Source organism: Solenopsis invicta, chromosome 4, assembly GCF_016802725.1.
Source record: "Solenopsis invicta isolate M01_SB chromosome 4, UNIL_Sinv_3.0, whole genome shotgun sequence".
Lineage (NCBI taxonomy): Eukaryota > Metazoa > Arthropoda > Insecta > Hymenoptera > Formicidae > Solenopsis > Solenopsis invicta.
The window spans coordinates 23,581,898-23,603,084 of NC_052667.1; the positions used below are offsets into that span (position 1 = coordinate 23,581,898).

Sequence of the window (21,187 nt, forward strand, 5' to 3'; positions counted from 1 at the left end):
CGATCGTGCGCGGACCGCGGTCAGCCCCGCCGCGTTTACTCGACCTCGTAAGTGGAACGGCTTAGGATTTACGAGCGAATAATCATATTTCCGAATTACATTCGCTCTCTCTTACTCCGCAATGACATGTGTAGTGTTAAATATGTATCCGCGAGTTCGCACGATTCCCTTTCTCATATTAACAAACTGTATACATCCCTACTCGACGAACGTTCAATCGAGTTTTTTATTTTATTAAATTTCCTTCTTTAATTCGATATGCGAAAAACAAGGAGATCATGAAATTATGCATACCATTTATTTTTTTTTATATTTCTTATTTGCTATTAATTTATATTCAAATAAACAATGTACGAGTAGCTTGATGTTTTAAGTATCTATTTATTACAGTGTTTAACTATTCAGCAATAACTTTTTGTAAGCCTTTCATGCTGTAATTGTATTATTTAAAAAACCAAATATTTAATTGATAAATAACAATGACGAAAAGATAAAGGCGAAATAAAACTGACTTGAATTTATTTAGACAATTGATATATTTTTATTCATATCAATTATTAGTTTTCGTATTACCGTTTATCAGTTTTACATTAATTTATTCGTAATAAAATTTATGGTAGTGCAATTAAAGAAAACTTAATAGATAAAAATATCGATTTAAACCTTATAATAATTGCAAATATGTATGCGCAATGAATGTAAAATATTTTGTAATAAATCTTCTTTTACGAAAATTCACCGTAAAATTGCATGATAACATTATTATCAGCTATATAAATTGAACGAAATTTAACATCCGTTGTACTTGAGTTTGTAAGTGTTGTTATCATGCATGAAACAAGAGAGGTAATCTGTTAAATTTTTGTCTATATTACTTCTTTCTCATTTACGTCATATATTAAATCTTGCTTACGTTAAATAAAAATATAAAAATCGTAATAATAAGAGAACATGGATTGACATGTGAAAACAAAATTAAAGAGCCTTAATTAGCTAGATCATAGTTAGATCTCCTGATATTTCTTGCTGATATTTCTTTTATGAACATTTTTTAGTTCACCAAACTGCGTGCCGGTAAATTTTTCGATTTTGAAACACAATTCTAAGTAGAATGAGAATAATAATATGAAAAATATAAAATATTGAAGGGCACGATTTAGGTACGCATTTAGTAACTTTTCCGTGTAAATTACATGTACATTTACGTCAGCGTAAACAAAATTCAGTAGTAACGAGGGTGAATTTACTCATTAATGTTTGTATTTACTATGCTATTTCGTGCAGTCAGGTGCTTCGCGTAAGTAGAACATAGGAACATACTTCGATGGCAAGTCTCCCTCGCAACTTCAGATTTTCCCGGGCAAGAAATTACTTACCGGCGCTCTTGGCGCGGCGCGGTACTTTTCTTGAATATTATTTGCCGCCGTGACTAGCTCTTTATATGAATTTTCATCGAGGAATTATGTTCTTCTCTCGAATGCGCGCGAACGACTGCTCGCGGAATCGAACTTTGCCCGCGAGCTCCTCATTCGACGGTTGATGATTGTTAATGCTGCTAGTCGGTTGAGCCGTAAAGCAAGAACAATGGCGCAAATTATCATTTATATTACTTCTAAGTAAGTCCACTTTACTAAGCGGGGATATCATGAATATTAAATGCACCGCACGATTCATATGCCCGTTTCCTTGCAGTTTGTCTCGTAGCAATGTAGAAAATATCCGCGTGCTCGAGATTGACGACTAGAATATTAAAAAGTACGACGGATTTCGAATACGAGAAGAGCTATCCCGAGATGTATAAAATTTACGTGTACTCGCCTATTGATCTACTCGATCAATTTCTGCGCGTCCCCTAATTCGTCGACCTAGATTACCGGGGACTGAATAAAGATACGAGTATGAAATTTGCTCGAAGGGAAAAAAATTTTTTTTTTCCAAGAACAAACTTTATTTCTCAATATCTTCCAAGGCTCGCGAACGATATTCGGTATTTCTCAAGTGAAGAAGTCTCTTCGTTTTACTTACCTTCTTATATAGAAATTTACTGTAGGCAAAAGTATGATATATGTACATTTGTATCTTTCCCGTATAAGTCCCGACAGATAAAAAGATTCAAGTCAGCAACTGAAAGCAACGATAGAAAATAAAGATCTATATTTAAAGTCAGCAGTACTGTCGCAGATGTACGAAAGTCGACCGGAATTATCTGGGTATATTAAGAAGCGATGAATTGGAGAGGGAGTCGCAAGAAGTAAACGATGATCGCGAGAGATAGAAGATTTTTGGCCAGCAACGAGAAGAACCATCGTGAGCGAACCTTGCCGGGTAGGGTGTTCAATAATACGGTGAAGAAGAGAGAAAGGAGGAGAACAAAGAAGGTGCGGAAGCCACCTTTGCAGATACTTCCTCATTTGAGTTCTTTCCGTGTGCGTGGTCACGGTTGATATAGGAGGATGAGTGAGGCAGGGCTTCCTCTTTCTCTTGTCGGCCCTTTTATTTAATTAGCAAGTCGGGAGAATTGGCGAGAAGAAAAGCCATTTTCGCACGCGGCTTAACGCCAGCGAACGACGGCTCAGATGGCGGCCGTTCTGGCGGAATTGTGGTAATGGGCGTGCGGTTAGTCGTAAAAAAGGACTCGGTGACAACCATGCGTATTTTAATTGCTCAGGGGAATGTTTTGAAAGGCTCCCGGGGAGTATTTAAACGCGCCGGTATTACCGAGATCGGGCGTAAATATTATCTAACTAATGGCAACGGTACCGAACAATAATAGCCTCAAAGGAGATATGAAATGAAACCCTGAATCGAATGAAGGCGCGCAGTCGCTCTCCCAAGTCACCGCGACGAATGCAGAAAGTTTCAAGCGAAACTTTTATTTGCCTTCCTCTGTCGCCATCATTGAGCTTCATCTACAATTTATAGAGCGACAAGTTTTAACAAAGACAGTGGGCTTTGCAGATAAGCGCCATGAAACGCGACACGCGCTTAAAAGCGATTAACCACCTTGATATATTATCTTGGATAAAAGTGAATCGATTAAAAGTTAAGGAAGAGAGACACCCTGTGATTAAACTTATTTTATTTTAAAAAATTAAAGTATTTTAGAAGCTTATATATTTATAAATTATTCTCTTCTTTTCTTTGACGCAATTCTAGACAAACTGAAAATATAATTTTTTTGTGGAACAAAGTCGGTATTAATTTTTTTGTCCATTAATTGTTAATTAATATAATTTCTAAATCCACATAAACATAAGTATATTTTCTTATGTTTTAAAATGCTCATAACAAATTCGAATATAATTTACAAAATTTTAATTATAATACATGATAATTAATTCTTATGTTACTCTCTTATCAGGTTCAACTACAGTGCAGAAAGTTTTAATAACATTTAGATACTATTACATTTCCAATTACCCGTAAAATATTTATACGTATAAAGCATGTACTCTGTAAGTATCATCAATATTATTTAATCTCATCTTCAATTAGCGCATTGCTCGGCGAGAAGAGAAGACTGCGCATAGTCACAGACAAATGAGACAATGGAACAATCGAAATGCACGTGGTTATTAATGTTTCGGAGGTAGATTGGCCGTACAGTCCTCGAGTGTATTGGAACGAAAGTCGCTCTCGTTTGCTGGCTTGTCTACTTGTTGCAGCGCGGCTATCGATTACGAGCGAGGCATTGTAGGGCAACGCATAGTTTGCATGAAAGGTAATTACTATTGTATAACCAGCTACGTTCCGAAGCATCTCTAAAACAATGCATATACCTCGATATTCGTCGAATACACATGTAAACACGTACACATACAGGACATATGAAGGAAATGTTTTAGTACACATAATGTGTATGTGTTTGTGTGTGTGTGTGTGTGTGTGTGTGTGTGTGTGTGTGTGTGTGTGTATCGTGTTTTACGTTTCGTTACACTTTATGTTTCTGAAGCTTCAGCCATACATGTATCTTTATAATTTTTCTATTGGTTTTTTACGTCGATCAATTGCACTGGCAATAGATCTTTTTATTGACACTTTGGGCTACATTTTTAGATGGTACAAATATTTATTATTTTTCTATTATTATTATTACAATTCAAATATCGTTAAGTTTATTGTTCAATTGGTTTTGTTTTTTAATTTATACAGAGATAAATTATAAAACAATAATTCAAAAATATTGATGCTTATTGTTTGAATAGATTCAATGGACGCAGATATCTACTCGCACAATAAACATCAATATTTTGAAGAATTCATAATTCTCATATTAATAATATCTTAATATTACTGAAAAAGATCAATAATGAAATTTATAGAACAGATAATGAAATGACTGACTATATTTGTTGTATAATATATCACATAATAATATTAGTTTTTCTCATTTAACTAATTTTATTTTTTTATTTAGATATTTTAATTTAGTTATTTATATACTATTTTTAATTGTAAATGAAATAAATATAACAGATAATAAGTATAATATATTAGAGGCTTTTTTCGTGTTACGTTTTACAATGTTAATAAATGATAACAATCTGTGTGCATCGCTCGTTACAAGAAATACGATATCTGTACTTAGACATAAATAGTTTTCCGACATTTCCAATAATTGCGTTTATTTTATACCGACAATCAACGTGTTTCTCCACTTTCTTTTTTTTAATAACGCAATTTAATGCACTGATATAAGACAAAAAATCGACATAATTCCGTATACCGCTACTGGCAGTATCTTCGTCGATTTTTATCAGAGATAACCTAATATTCCTTTTCCAACAATATCGAGATATACAGCTCTAATTAAAACTAAATAATCGCGACACACACTCAGCGACACGGAATATAACTGAAATCCGGATGAGCCGTAATTATTTGCACAATTCACATTCACGGCCCTCCTCCTGCGCAACGTCCGTTATAATCCCTTCGTCAGTTCATAAATTTATTATTACCGCGCGTTCTCTCTGTGCGCACACGGCTCTCTGGTAACAAAGATTAATATGCGTAAGCAAGCGATCAACGCGATAATTGTTGTCCGGCCGAATGTTTGGCAGCAATCTAAATAATTTCCTTCAGAATTGCACACGGCGCGCTACTGCTCGACTCGCATATGTGCCGTCCCGTTAATAAATCTTGAGCCAGTGGATTAACTCGCCGCACTTCTCTCTCTGAACAATCATGCGCCGCGCGCCGTGTCATCCGACCGCGCGAGCTTAGCGACGTCCATCGTGTTCCGTATCTGGAAGAAGCATCGGCGGACGCGTGTCACCGATAATCCGGTTCACCTTCGAATTTCATGCGTCGTTGAGCAAACGACTATATCCCACCCCGAAAATCCAGTAACGGTATACAAACCACGATATCCGCGGAAGCTAGCCAACGGGAGCTAGAGAGAGGGTGGTATCGTTTCATCTTGCTCTGCGATGGATAATTTACTGTTATCGTTCGCTGTTCCCGAACACGGAACTCGTAAAAGCAAAAAAATTCGCCTTCCGTGTGTTTCGAACGGACGCGGACGGTGAGACGAATGGGATAACTGTATTTATTCTATTTTATCTCGTTAAATTGATATTTCAGTTAAATTCCACATTTGAGCAGATGAAACGGATTACAATTAACTAAAAAGGAAGCAGGAGATTGAATAGAGGAATAACATATTACGTTGCATTATGCTGTATTACCCTAGTCGCGAAAACATGAATATCGCGTAACTAATTATCAAATGATCAAATCGCTAATTACTGGAAATTCAATCAATGCTTTTTCAAGTATATAAATTGCGTTTGTGTATTTAATTCCGCTTAAATTCTTAAGAAGTCTACTTATCGTTGTGATATTTCATTAAAGGTAAAGCTTCAATCTTCTACAATAATTAAATGAAAAAAGATAAGATACTTTCCGAGTTACATTTGGAGCATCCTATTTCAGTATTCAACCTATTTGTAAAATACGATGCGTCGAACCCATCAATTCCAGGAATCCGTAGCCTCTGAACACATTTTCGATCCCGTTGACGGCAGAGTGCTGCGAGGACCATCGAAAGGCGGTCCCGAAATTACCAAGAACTCCATCGATGGGCAGGCTTCGGAGAAGCAGGTTACTCGAGGGGGCAATAAACCGCATTACGGGTGGGTGGCGCGGAAGCTCGTAAAACCAGGACGATAGTTCGCTGTAGGCGCAGCGCCGAAAGTGAAAGCTCAGCGCGACGTTGCACGGCGCTGCTCGTCTCTTGGCTCCGCGATCACGACGTCGCAATTTCGCCCCCGTTACGCTCAAGATATGCGTGATATGCCGATAATATTCGCGCCCCACGGTAACACTCGAATGACAGCGAGTTCACTACTAGATAACGGCGAAGTAGTTTGATGCGAAGTGACGTAACGCGTACCTGAGTGACTTGCACGTGGCCTGACTACAGCGTTGACAGTTCCCCTACTGGATCCAAAGTTGATCAGAAATACCATAGTAACCGTCTCTTCAGGTAATATGGAGAAAAGAGAAAATCCATATACATCGCAAATTATATTCGTTAAATAATTTAATAAAATTTTAATGGGAGATTACAATTCTTTGTTACAAAAATAACACAACGTTTAAAATTGACAAGTTGCATTTAACGGTACAATTTTCAATATCCTCGTTCGCAAAATGTGATAAAAATTCAATGGTAAGAATAGGCTGCTCAACGCATTTAAATTAAATGCCTCGAGTTATATTCATCTTTACTCTGTAATATACATTTGTCAATATCGTAAATGTACATGAATAGATGTTTTTTTAATAAAGGAAAAGCAATGTGCGAGCGGTGATCAATTTCTTGCTGGCATTTCACAAGTTTCTTTAGTAATGTCGTTTGCACAGCGCCTGCGTTACGAGCCATTAAAAGTTGCTAAATGCGAGCAAATAACTCCGCGCTCTAGGAGCCTTTTATGCGGCGTTCAATCTCTTTCGTAGTTTCCTTTAAAATATGCAAACATAACGATGTCGCGTTACTTTTGTGAATCACGAATCACTTATTAACTGTTATGATGCAATCAGATATGACTGCACTTGTATGCATTTTTTTTTATATACAAACTCCGCGCGCATTACAAAGGCACGTTAAATGTTACTTTTTTACGTATTATACATTCTGAACATTTCAGTTACGTCGAATATTCTGCAAATATCAGGCACCGTATTGCGTCGAATGATATGAGAGCAAATACGTGTATTTTGTGTACGTTTTATAAAAAAAAAAGTCTTAGATAGGATTCATAGGAAAAACATCACTGCACCAGTCAATGATATAATTGAAATTTTAACATAATTAAATTTTTAAATAAAATATAATTGCTGTTTTAATAAAGTTTTTATGAAAATTAATATCATAATAAATACAATTATTAAAATTTGCAATTTATTGTTTTAAAGTCTTATTATGTTAATACTTTTCTGAAATAGTCATTCACTGGTAATTATTCAGCGACTGGTGCAGTGACCCTATATTTAATTTATTTATTTTTAATAAAATAAGTACATTGCAGTTATTATCACAGACAGCGTTTCACAATATTTAATCTCTTTCTTTAGCTTATCAAATAGATACTTTATAAAACTTAATCATATATTTCGATCTAAATTTTAGTCACCTCGATTCCCATCGCTTCCTGCAGCTTATTCAACGCAATCATGATTTTCTCATTATCCGACTGTTGATTCTTATTGAAGATAATCTGTTTAGCTCGCTCAATTATATTGCGGTCCATTTTCCAGCTAGCATAAAATTTGTTACCTTTTTTCTCGCTAGGAACGTTATTGTCGTCATGAGAATTTCGACTGTCCTCAATCTCAAAGCTAATCTTGCCGTCTTTATCTCTCAGATAATTTTGAGACAGAAAAGTCCTGCTAGCAAGACTAGCGAAGGACTTCCATAGTAGACATCTAGAAGACCATCGTCTAAGTGACTCATCGATCGCGCAGGCGATATTCTCAAAGTAAGCAATCAGATGTATCCGCTCAATGAGTCCAATCAGCTCGGTCTTGCACAGAATCTCGGCGGTATCGCTAACCGCAATACCATTTATCATATTCATTAATACGATAACCATGAGAAGGACGAATATCACGAACACGAAACGGATCCACATTGATTCCTCTAATTGGAATGTAATATCGTCTATATCGAACTCACCGGTGAGCATGATAATAATTTTGCTGATCGAAAAGATGAGATTTGAATCCTTGAAATTTGGATCCTGGCCGTCCTTAAAAAATATTTGGAAGACCAGAGCGAACGCGATGACGAGAAATATGTACGGCACGAATAAGCATACAAAGTTCCAGAAGACAGTTTGAAAAATCACAATGCCAGTAGTAAATCTCGGATACTGGCTGATCAGAATCATGAGTTTCCAGGTGGATATTAGGATTACCGTGACACCGATATTAAGTTGCAAGTAGTCTGGCAGTAAGTTCAGTATGTTGCTGCATAGCATGGCGATACTTAGTGCAATTAGGCTGATCTGCAACCAGTTCGTAAAATCCTTCGTGTAGTGCTTAAAACAACTGAGGAGTAAAATGAAGTCTCGAAAGATATAAAGTGACAGCATTATAATAATAGAATTCTGTAACATATTGTTCTGGTGAACGTTCTGAAACATTTGCATGGAAACTCTCCCTAGAGACATGTTGAACGACTCCGCTTCGTCTTTATTCGGAGAACTTTTGTATGCCATACTCAGAATGTAACCGTTCAACAAGATGTAGAAGACTACATAGATGATAAAATTCACAAACAAGAGGTGCCGTATCATGTGCCATTTGAGGTGGAGAAAAGACGAGAGCAGCGGATGCTTCAGCAATTGTTTGAGGTTGTTGTTATTAGCAATATACATGAACACTTCCAACTCGCGAGTTCCCAGATCATCGCCTTGCGCCTTGGAAACATTGGGTGGCATCAAGCAGCGATAATTGAATTCGATTGCGCACTTGTTTGTTTGCTGGTCCGTCTTCATCTGTATACAATTATCAAAGTAGTTTGACAGCATGCTTTCCGGAATATCTGCGATAGGCGGTTTATTAACATCGTTTAAATGACCTATATAGCTGTCTCGATTGAGAAATAGAGAAATCGCTTCGCTAAAGCCCGATTTGGCGGCATAATGCAGTGGCGTGTTAGACTTTTCTGTAATAAAATAAAATATTTGCAAACAATTAGAATAAGAAATGTATTCTAATAGTAAAAATATAATAAATTAGAGTCCGTGAGAGACTTTTAAAAAACCTTTAAAGATTAAGCTTAGAAATTAAGATGTTTTCATATTTTCTAAAAATGCTTTTTTTTATTTATTGTATTTATTGTAATATATTCACCGTCCGTTATTGCGCGAATGTTCACTCCTTCTTTATCCAGCATCAAGTTCATACACTCTAGCCAATCGGATATATCAAGCCTATATAAAAAGTAATATATGAAAACATCATATGTATTTTTTATTGAGTTTATCTACAATGAAATACGATCCTCTTCAAAGCTTTGGACTTGGGTCGCGGTGGTACAAGCATCATAATAAAATGTTATATTTATTTTGTAGATCAGATTTTGTATTTTATAGTTCTGATTTTGTATAATTTTTCCAGTTTTGCAAAATAAAAAAAATTGAAAACTCACCATTATGAGACTATATAAATACAAAAAAAAAACATCTAGAAAACTGTGTAAATATTTTAAGAACATTTTTGGAATTGGTAAGAGTACCACAAGGGACCACTGGAAACGATGTTTGTGTGTGCGTGCGTGTATTTTTAAAGAGTACACTTTGATAGAGATTATATGGCATTGTGGATAAATTAATTTCTCTCACTACTTCTGAGACTAACTTTTTATCTTGGTCTCTCAATTTTTTCAGCTGCCAGCAAACATCTATAATTAGGTCCTTAGTTATTTCTGGCACTACGTTCAGCAATTCCTGAAGAACAGCGTAATGACCCTTTTCAATTGCCATGCGTGCCGCTTGCTCTACGAAGAACTTTTTCCTCGTATCTCCTTCTATTTCTTTAAGGCTTTTTAGAATTTCTCTCACTGCCTTACGAAGATTATTTCGCATGGCTATTTTCAATAGCTTTAAACACTCATCATTCGACAAAGAAGTCTCCTTAGGCATATTTTTCAAAAAATTTGTTTCATCATTGACCATCAAATAGTACTGAAGATCATATTTATGGTAAAATGGATATTTGTGAAGTTCTAGATTTGGTCGGTTCTGGTGGATCACCTTGCCTATTGTCTGATTGTTGTGACTGTAACTATCTAGATCCGAGGATTGCCACTGTTCTTGTTGTATCAACTCTGCCATGTCGTGCTGGAAACGATGCTGTTTTTTCTTTACCGCTAGTCGGCTGGCAGTTAAACCCTCACCGTTGGGAATATTAGCGCTAGCACCTTTCTGCAGTAGTTGTAAAGCACACTTTTGATCATTTCTGTTCACCGCAATATGCAGAGCGGTCTGCTGTCCAGCCTGGAGATTAGGATTTACCGTCGCATCAGCTAGTAAAGCTTCCAACGTGTCTACGTGTCCGCCTTCTGCGGCGAAGTGAATAGGAGCGTGATTATACGTGTTGTTCACCCTGTTAAGCTTTACCCCTTGACCCAATAAGATTTTTACGAATTCCGTAAAGCCATTTTTGCTAGCTATATCAAGGCATGTTTCTTTTAGATGTTTAGAGTCGATAAGTATGTAATTAATAAGTTGCGAGTTTCTCAAAGCACGCTTTACGATATTTTGGAAAGATTGGAAATCTTTGAATTGTTCGATGTTCAGCTGACGCTCATAAAGATCTTGTATACTGATTAAAGAAGAATCGCAGTCGTCCAGTAGACACTCCTGCATCTTTTCGCAAGCCATTTTGTTGTTTAAAAATGTCTAAAATATTAAATTTAAGATATTATTGCTGAATCGATTATTTTGAGAAAAAAAAAACTGACACTACAATACTAAATCGATTAATTTGTGAAGATATAAAATTATTGATGCTGGTAAATTAAAAATATTAGATTACACGTTAACTTATTTATTTCGTGAAAAATATAAATCTTGCAAATTTACTTATTTTGAAAAAAATATAAAACATCCTTATAAGTTAATCAAGAAAAGTTAATTATTTATTTAATATATGTATATGCAACAAGTAGATATTAAGTAGATAATATTGAGAAACGTAATAATATTGAGAAACGTGATACGCAAATGTTTCGCATTACTTCACCTTGTAATGATTCTGTATACACGAACAAGATTTAATTTGGTAATTCACATTCACAAAATATTTATAAAGAGATTTGCACTATTAATTAACACTCAAGGTGATTGGCATAATCGATTGTCAATTACACCTGTTCTACGTGTTCTACGCTTGGTATCACGCTTATTAGTAGACTACACATGAAAAATTTTTTGCTTATCGTGTAGGATATGTATAAGATATCAATTATATGATAAGAGATTTATCATTTTGCGATCAAAACAGCCAATAGAAAAACATCGCTTACATAGAAGTCGAACGATAACGAATACAGAAAAATAACGAAAAATTGTAAAAATACATTATCGGAAATGAGCGAGTTATATCACGTATTGCATTACATATAGAATGTACACCAAAAACATACGAAAAATTTGAACACAGACGAGATGAGTCACAGCGGAAAGTTTTACTTCGGAACTGCAAACCGCTCAACTGCACACTCGAGCGACGATGACCAAACGATTATTTTTGATATAATTTTGTCACGCTGAAGATGACTCCAAAGCTGAGTCGAAAAGTACGAATATAGAAAACGTTTAAGAATATTGTTAATAAATATATTTGATTTTGCGCAACACTAACCGCGCTGGACTCCCATTTGCCTGTATCTATTGTTTTTTAAATCTCGAGAGTCGTTTACTCGAGTGTGTTTACTCAAGTGTGTCGAGTCGTATAATTGTATATATTAGTCAGTTGGTGTTTTTTGTTTTAGATATTTTCATTTTTCTGACATTTTTTTAATGCATTTTTTTATAAACATTGTAAATTACAGTATAATGAGGCCTGTTAATAATATTCAAGGTTTTCCTTGTTTTTAAAATAATATAATAGGCCTGTCACTTTTATAACTGCCAATAATATTATCAATATTAGTCGAAATTTATATATAGGATAGTAAACTATTTTAATTATTAATGCTTTGTTGCATTTACAATATAATAAGTACATATCTTAAAAAAAATTAAATATAATATGCGACAAAAATAGGTTACGTCGCAGGTTCAATGTAGTTTGCTCATGCTTTGCTTGCCCTTTGTACTCGAGTTTTGCTTGTTATATACTTGTGAAGTTTATATTCTCCAAGCTCAATTTCTATACGTATGTATATATGCATACATATTGATGACATATATCGCATGTAATCGTTTACGGAGATCGTGATTTTTAGTGTAGACAAATGTATCGCCACTGAACCATTCACGATTCTTGAATTTTAGTTAAATTTTTTTTAGTTTTGCGGCGATAGCTTCAATTTTTTTAACTGTGGAATAAAATTTGTTGCTATTTTCGCAATATTTATTTGATAAAAACAATTGTTAGAAAAAATAAAATATTAAAGTGCGTAAGTCAATTTTTAATCACCGTTTGCAATTTATTAATACGCTAAATTGAGAAAAAGTCACAATTCATAAATACAATTTTCTAATTAAAAATATATTTTAATTGTTATTATAGTTATTATTCTATTCTAAATATTTCTACGAATTAATTTAATTGGCGGAAATTATTTTTATTTCTCTCTGACTAATATCGTTTATATGTAGAGATTAATATGCGAACAAGAATTTCGTCATAATTAACCCATCAGCAGATGTATGAGTACACGACCGGCACGAGTAACTCCCAAGGAGCAGGGAACTTCACTCTCTGTATTTCTGTTCCGAGCTGCGAAGAAAGTTTGGCAAAGCCCGGCGCCAGTGAGCCAAAACACTGCTTTCCCGGTGTCATCTCTCATACCGCTCGACCTCCTTGTACGTGCAAGATTTAGTTGTCGCTATAAAGCGCTTACTGCTTCCTGCTTACTACTAAGTCTTGCTGTGGATCAAAGGCCGCAAATGTCGTCCTTATTCAAGAATGAAATATGGGTCGCGATGCACGTCACGCATACAACAACTTTATAGTCAGGCAAGATCCGATCGGAAGTGAAGTAAGACGCAAGAAGCGTCTCTGAAAAGATTATTCGACCATATTTGCATACCGCAGCATAAATTGACGAAAGAGCACATTTCTGTTCCGCGGATCAATTGCTAAGTACGTCTTTAATCTATTAAGAAAATTATCTCGACAATCTGAGAAAATTTATATGAAAAAAGACAGAAAATGAAAATGTGTCCCACATGTCTCTTCCGATATTCTCCCCCTCTTTCGTCGATTTTGATAATTGAATACATATGTTATGACAATCTTTAAACAAAAGTTGCATTTCTGCAACATACCCGAGGTATAAATCTTATCAATTCGTTGAAATAAATTAAAACTTTGTGGTTTGCACCTGTACACCTTGTACGCCTTATTATTCAAATAAAAAATCAGCGTCGAATACTCGAATAGTGCTTCTTGTTATTAATATAGTTGATACAATGATTAATATTTTATGTGTCAGAAAATAATTGGTTAGAACATATTACGTTATTAAGATCGATAATTCCATTACACCGTGTTTACCGATATCGTCCTTCGATCTTAATTTGACATGGACGCTGCACCACCTGGTTGCTTATTTTTATTTTCTGTTCTTTCAATACGAAAAATCTTTGCTTTTGTGCTTGCTAAAAAAAAAAAAACAAAGGAGAATGAGAATGAATGTACTTACGACATATTGATCCCTGCAACATGTTCTGCCAATAAAGTATATTATTATTAATACCTGCCAATTTTCCAAAAAGGTCGACACACATAGAATGATTCCGATCAGCTTTATGTACAATCTTTGGATACACATAGGTAAACGATTGAGCTAAAATGTCGATATAATAATAAGAAATGCCTTAATATAGAATCCTACAAATAGCGAAATTTTTATAAAACTTAATATTTTTTTTTATACTTAAAAACGAAAAGAAAATTAATTGATATATCAAACACATAGAAATAATTTATAAAAAAAGACAAAAATGAATATCTTTATAAGGCAACGACGTAATTACGTAAATTATACAAATTGATATACGCAAATTACAATATATTTCGATGCTCCGTTTATTTCATATATACGTTGCCGTAATTTTCACTCACGATAAAATGCGATTTGAAAAGATTGCTGAATTTGCATTTAAAATTTCACTTGGGATGATCATCATAATATCAGAATATCGATATTTTCGTCCGTCGCGCGCTAAACGCAGCTAGTCGTATATTCGCAACAGAACGACTGAATAATTCTGTCCGTGTAATGAGTCCGTGCATTTTTTTTGTCTCGTTTCTTTCCGCGACGTTCTAGCAATCTTTTGCTTCGCTCCTTTCCTCTTTTCAACGGTTGCTCCTTGTTGTAAACACGCGAGTGTATACTGCACGTACGCAATGGCAGCCTCGAAATGGCAAAGGAGCCGGAATCTTTATTACAAATCTGAGTGCACCTGTGCGGGCGTGCAGAAAGGTACCTGCTATACTCGACGATCACAGTAGAAATGAGAGAGGTCGTTTTATTTCGACGGTGTTTCAATTTAGCTGCCGCTGCGAAAGAGTTTCGACCTTTTATCGCGTAGCATTTGCCCGACGGGGGTGGAAAATAAAAGGAAGACGAGTCGGAAGGGAAGCGGGTGCGAAGCATCAGGCCGAAATATAAAAACGAGAGACATCGCGACTAGGCACGAATATTGCGCTCCGTATAGCGATATTAGTATCCGGAATTTAAATATAAGTAGTTATATGTGTGTGATATAGAGACGTTCATGTGTACGGCGAGCGATTTTTATAAAATAAATGCCCTTGCATTTTTATATGCATTACCTATGATTTTTTTATGAAAAAATATTCTGCGAAATAATCCGCAGCTGCAACGTTTTCAAAATTCAAAAGTGCAGCTATTAGCGCAGTTAATTTTCAGCCTTTATATAATTTAATTACAATATTTAACATTTTTTTTAACTCACAATTTGTATCTCGTTATAACAAACTTGAAAATATATTTGAACGGAAGTAACATATAGTAATGTAAAATTTTAAAAAAATTACGAAAATTATCAGAGAAAATTATAGACTGTGTATTGAGATCTGAAAAAATTATGAAGATATGAAAAAAATCGACTTTACCAACGATGACATTTGAGGAAATTTATTTAAGTGCCATATTATCGGGCTTATTACTATTAGCGGGTTCTTTTAATTCAAGTTTCTATTACGGTAATTGCCGACCGCGAAATTCAAGTCGTTTTATCACGTAATCGAAAGTCTTTTTCGTATATTCGTTATTTCTTTCCTGTCACGCGGGATTCCATTATTATCGTCATCTAATTGATCTTTCGTTATATTAATGGAACACGGCTAGCCCATCATGTATGAAAGTGGAATTTTATTGACGACTTTATCGGGTACCTGTCGTTTTTTTCCACGTTTTGCCAACTTATCGGTGGGTCAAATCCTGTTTAGCAATCGATCTTATCTTTGTCTTGCTATTTTTATTTTGTAGAATTCAATGCGCGATTAAGCGGATTTCTTTTCACGATGAGTGTGAATCGGAACCCAGATTGGGGTTTCGCATTTGTTACATCGAAGATACCAGCTGTTCCCAGTAGATATGCGGTTTATCGCTGCAACGAAAGACTTACCGCGATTTGTCCGTGCCATGTTGCATTCGCCATTGTCCGTTTTCGCTTTCAAACTCAATGTGATTACTGTGTAAAGTATTAGTCGACGGACACTTCATTTTATTCGTTGTTCAGTTAAAAAGCTATCATATTTTTTCGTAAAACGCCATGCAGTAAAATAATTATTTATTTTTTATACATACAAAATAATTTGAAACATGAGTGGAGATCAAATAAAGTCACATAGAATGCAAAAAATTTGATTTATTATTTTTTTCTTAAATACTATGGAAAAAAACTTGTGGGAACTTTTAAATCCGTGCTCCTAACAAAAAAATATTTATCGATCGAAAGGAGAAACGATACTTAATCGCGAGATGAGTCGAGACGATAAGAGACAGATAGATGTGAGTCGACGTGCGTAGAGATAAGAGTCCCGATTCTTTGAGCAAAACTATCTCGCGAAAATAGTCTTTCTCGTATCCTCTATAATCTCAACCCTACATTATCATTTATATAATACCCATTTAAGAAGTTCTAGGTTTCATTAAATGAGGTTCTAGTTTAACTCACTAAAATGCATTTACTATTTGTATATTATACTGCAAAGCCAACCCATTTTAACTCCTATTACTATAAAGCGGTTATAACGATAATTGTAACAGTTATAATAATTTTTGTTCACCCGATTCACTCATGGTAATATTAACGTGGATTAAAATATGTAGATTGAACAAATAAAATAAGAATTGATAAAAATATTGGAATTTACAATGATTAGAGGTTTAACTTGGGTGCGAAAAGGGGCTCGTAACATTTGCATAGATGCCGTTATGCGAATGATTAAAGAGAATAAACACGCGAGCATACGTGTTTCATGCAAAATAAGTCGTAATAGACTATAATAGATTGCATGTGAATTGCGACGTGAGAAATAATAATCCGTCATTGAGATTCCATTTTCTCCATGGAGAAATGCTAAGTGGTCCGCAAAAACATCTGATTGCATGCAGTGAAACTGCGTTTTTTCTCTTACCTACATCATAAAGCTGTCATCAAGAAGTCAATGAATGCTAATACAAATTGTGCTCTAAATTATTCTTGTTTTTTTGCACTGTGAAAAAGGCGTTGGTTTCGTCCGGAAGAAATATTTATTAAATTATAAAATACACAAAATGTAAAATAACTAAAATTTGTAAAATCGATAAAATGATTGTATGTTTTATATTTATATAATTTATATATTTTTATTATTTATCTATATATATATGAAAATAAATATAATATTGCGTTAACCGCACTAAAAATTACTAAAATATTTCTATACTAAATATAAAAAAATATACAGAATATTCGTCAATTGGTGAAAAAAAATGTAAAGAGTGATTCTAGATGATGAAATTGAGACAAAAATTAAGATAGCAAATTGCGATTTCGTTTTTTAATTGTAAATGTTAAATATTCGCGTGTTTTAGGCATTTTTTACTTAAATATTCAAATATTCAGAATAACTAAACTTTGGCGGAGGCTTCGTCTTCTAATTTTAATATCTAAATATTTACGTGCTATAGATACTTTTTACGTGAATATTTAAACGTTTATAATTAAAAAAAGGAAACCGTAGTCGTAATTCTGCCGTTCTCGAGTTTCGTCTTATTTTACCATCTAAAATCATTTTTCAAACTTACACCTGCTGCCAAGCATCCAGTATATGCAAAAATTCAAAAACTTTATGTACATAAAAGCTTTAAATACTTAAAGACAATCTTTTTAGAAAGAACAGTTATACCTCAAATGTTGTCAAATTTGCAATATCATAATGAGGTTTAACAGAATGATTGGAAATAAAAAAATTTATAAAGAGAGATGGTCTTAAACGTATTTCATTTTCACAAACTTTTATATATATCTTATTATTACTTACACAAACGTTTTTACACTATGTACTCTAAAAGATCGCACGATGCCTGCTAACAAAAATTCGCACACGTCGAAGTAGCTTCGAATTAATTAAAATAATGAATGGGGATACTTTCCAAGATTTGGAGAATGAATTTATTACATACGTATAGTCACGATTAATGTTTTATTGAATGCGTAGTTAGAATGTTTAGTATTTACATTGATTCCACGTATTCAGATAAATAATGTTGATGAGCGCGAGTCCGCGGCCGCATCGCCACGTATCGTGCGTGCCGCGCATAAAACTCGATGTATGGTTTTAAAGACCGTGATCGCCCATCGCATTTCCTCATCGCAGAAAGGCCGCGAGATCGAGCTCTCGCGGAGCGAAACAATCGGTATAGCCGCGGAAACGCGAGATTCCTTCCGAAGTACACTCCTTCGCCACCCTCTTCCTTCCTTTGCCTCCATTATTTTACACTTGAAAATCTGTGGCGCTAAGTGCCCGAAGGAAGAGGATCTAAAGGACATAAAAGAATTCAGAAGATGTCTTTTAAGCGTCTTTTAAACGTCTCGTCCTCTGGGTTTTCGCTTTATTTGCGTTATCTTCGATATTTTAATGAAACGAGGAGCTGAGCTCCGCTCGATGGAAAAAGTCCCCACCGTTGATGGAATAACATATAACAAGTGGAATAAAGTATTAGTTCCGCTTTCGATAAAATAATTGAAGAAACGCAATTTTTTTTTGCGCCTCGAAAGATCCGATCGCTCGCATCGCTGGCTCGACGCGCGCCATCCGAGGCTGGATTATTCATCAATCTTGAGGACGTATGAAAGTGGGTACATACTAGAAGAGAAACGAAAAGAGAACGGGCGAACGAACGGAGAGCAAATGCTCGCGCGCTCGCCGTCTTCTCCCCTCGTTCCACCTTTGTGTTCACATCGGACATTCGTTCGGTTGAACGAACGTTTGCATTTATCATTTATTTAAAGATAGGTATACACTGAGCGAACAAACAGAGCGAGAATGCTTCAGTGTATACCCACCGCTCGGAGAACTCGCGAGAAAGAACTCGCTCGCAATGACGACGAACGGCACTGCGGGCAAGTCGACGGGAATTGAGGTAAGGCTTCTACAGCGCGGAAAGAACGTCGCTCATCCACCTCAGGTTCGCGTAATCAAGTTGTCGCGAGAAATCTGCTTGTCTTATCTCGTCGCGATTTCGAAGAAACGTACACCGGGAGGGCGTTCGAAACGAGATTTACTTAAACTCTCCGCCACCGACAAAAGATAACAAGATTACTTTACGGCGGAATTTACAGCCTTCGCACGTTTGAAAGTATACTTTTGTCGTTGTACACCGCGTACCGGTCAAATTCACGATTTTTTTTTTCGTTCTCTTTTACTCAAATCTGTATTTATTTGTCTGTAGAAACGTCGTTCGGGTTAGATTTATTTATTTATTTATTTATTTGTTCAATTTGATTTGTAAAATAAAAGGAGGCCTCACGGTGGCACGGTACGCGATTTAATCGAAGAGGACGATTCGTCATTATTACGCGGCCCCGCCGCGAATGCTGGTCACGACAAACAGAATTTTCGCGGCAGCCTCTACGTTATGCAATAACGTATCGTACATACGGCGAAAGCTCGATCGAACGCAATCGAAAGGGATGTTTCGGCCAAACAAAAACATGCGCAATCAATAAATGCAAAACGATAAGCGATACAAATCACTTTGGGATTCGAAAATATGAACGGTACCGCGATTAATTGGAAGAACGATAAATCGAGCTCTCGCCGTGTACATTTGTCTGTACGTAACGAATATATACGTTTATATATGTATATATGTAGAATGCACGTACGAAGAAAACGACTCACCGACCACGCACACCGAAAGATATCAATGAGTCGCATATCGAGCGGAAGGGCTCCCATCGGGAAACGAATTTCCTGCGAGAAACTGAGTTTCCTGTCCAAACAAAACGGATCTCCCTTTCCGCTCGCACGACGCTTTTTTCACCAATTTGCGTCTCTTACGACGTACCTTAGTACCATAGTTCCATAATCCTCTGGTCTCATTGCGGTCCACGCGGTTACGTCCGGAGCGATTGGTAATTTTGTTTACGCGAGAAAATTTATATTGCACAGTTTAAAGCGAAAAGAGAACGTAATTTTTAAAATAGAAATACATTTTACGTGAAACGAATTCATCATACGAAATTTATCGCGGCATATCATGTCCACGTGGTGAGATTTTGTATTGTTATGTCAAAATTATTCATCTTTCACGGTTTTCGATAATTCCTTTTGAATTATCATTGTTTTGTACGATTTGTCATCACAAAAGGATCTCCGAGTACAATAAGAGAAATTTTATTCGTATTTACACGCCGTAATCTTGTTTCTCATCGTAATTGCGGACAGAAAGGGGCTTGGACTGTAACTTCGCGCGCAACGAAACGCGTAGAGAGAATTACGCGAGAATTTAAGAGTAAAACTGTATCCTACAGTGAGTCGCTAGCTCAATTTCAAAACGGAGTACAGTCGTCCCGGCAAGCGCACTTAACGCGGCACTCGCGCGAGAACCGGGGGCCGAGATGGAAGATAAGGTGCGAAGGATCGAAGACACAGCTTCACAGGTGGGCGCACCGTATCGGAACAAACTCGGACTCGCTGGCGACTCTGTGCGTCCTTGAGCTACAGGACACCGCGTCGGACCACCCGAGTCGGATTACCGCGGCTGTCAACCCCGAAGAGCGTCTATCTAGTATACGCAAAAGAGAGCAACACACACGTAAGGTGAACCGAGGTATCGCCGTGGAGTTCGTGGTATCACGCGCACAATCATCCCCGGCACCGAAGTTTCTTCCCGAGTCGAAAATGAGCGCGAGGGCTCGTGCCGACACCAGGCAGCGGAACAACGACTTCGGGAACTCGTTTCCTCGCCGGGCCCGCCGTCAGGTCGCGGGGAACACGCGGACCGGAGGACGCCGCCGGGGCGGCGGTAATTCACGTTGGGTAAAGGCTCGTGAAACTCGGTATCCTCCAGCTGACGGCCGCTAGGAGGGACACGAGAAAGTTGCTCGCCAAAATTGCCGGGCTGAGGTTCCTTCTGTCGCCCCCGTGCATCGCCGCTGGCTTCTCCTCCTCTGCAATGAGATTAGAAAAATGCGTTTTATACGGCGGCAAGGGCAGATGCGGATATGATAAGGTTACTCTGGTGTTTATGCCGCGGAAAAAATAGAAAGAAGTAGAGATAACTTATTTATAACCACTCTGTTATATGCTTTTGTGTTATGTTAGGATTTTGTTGTAATTTTTGGTTTTTTTACTCTTTTAACATTAACGAAACCATCATGAGTTGAGTCAATTTGCCAATGTCATGAGCGGTGCAGCGTTGTATTACAATCAACTTGTAAAATTATTGCTAAAATAATACTTGATAAATCAAGTTTTC

The 21,187-nt window shown here is 36.3% G+C and overlaps 2 protein-coding genes across 3 annotated transcripts in view; both read right to left on the bottom strand.

The window, feature by feature from the left end:
- Nucleotides 1-7,535: 7,535 nt before the first annotated feature.
- Nucleotides 7,536-12,558, bottom strand: LOC105194898 (transient receptor potential cation channel protein painless). Of its 2 annotated transcripts, XM_011160032.3 has the most exons (4): nucleotides 11,257-12,558; nucleotides 9,871-10,913; nucleotides 9,364-9,443; nucleotides 7,536-9,175 (listed from the first exon to the last, which is right to left on the bottom strand). In XM_011160032.3, the coding sequence occupies exons 2-4, from the start codon at nucleotides 10,893-10,895 to the stop codon at nucleotides 7,626-7,628; spliced, it is 2,655 nt and encodes an 884-aa protein (XP_011158334.2). In that variant the 5' UTR covers nucleotides 10,896-10,913; nucleotides 11,257-12,558; the 3' UTR covers nucleotides 7,536-7,625. The 2 variants fall into 2 exon arrangements, with proteins under 2 accessions (XP_011158334.2, XP_039303762.1); XM_039447828.1 differs by lacking the exon at nucleotides 11,257-12,558 and having other exon boundaries at nucleotides 9,871-10,969.
- Nucleotides 12,559-17,713: 5,155 nt separating this feature from the next.
- Nucleotides 17,714-21,187, bottom strand: part of LOC105194897 (limbic system-associated membrane protein) — an 83,026-nt gene continuing 79,552 nt past the window's right edge. Inside the window, exon 6 of the mRNA XM_039447832.1 lies at nucleotides 17,714-20,879. Within this exon, the coding sequence (XP_039303766.1) occupies nucleotides 20,740-20,879 (140 nt within the window). The 3' untranslated portion in view covers nucleotides 17,714-20,739. The remainder of the gene's footprint in view (nucleotides 20,880-21,187) is intronic.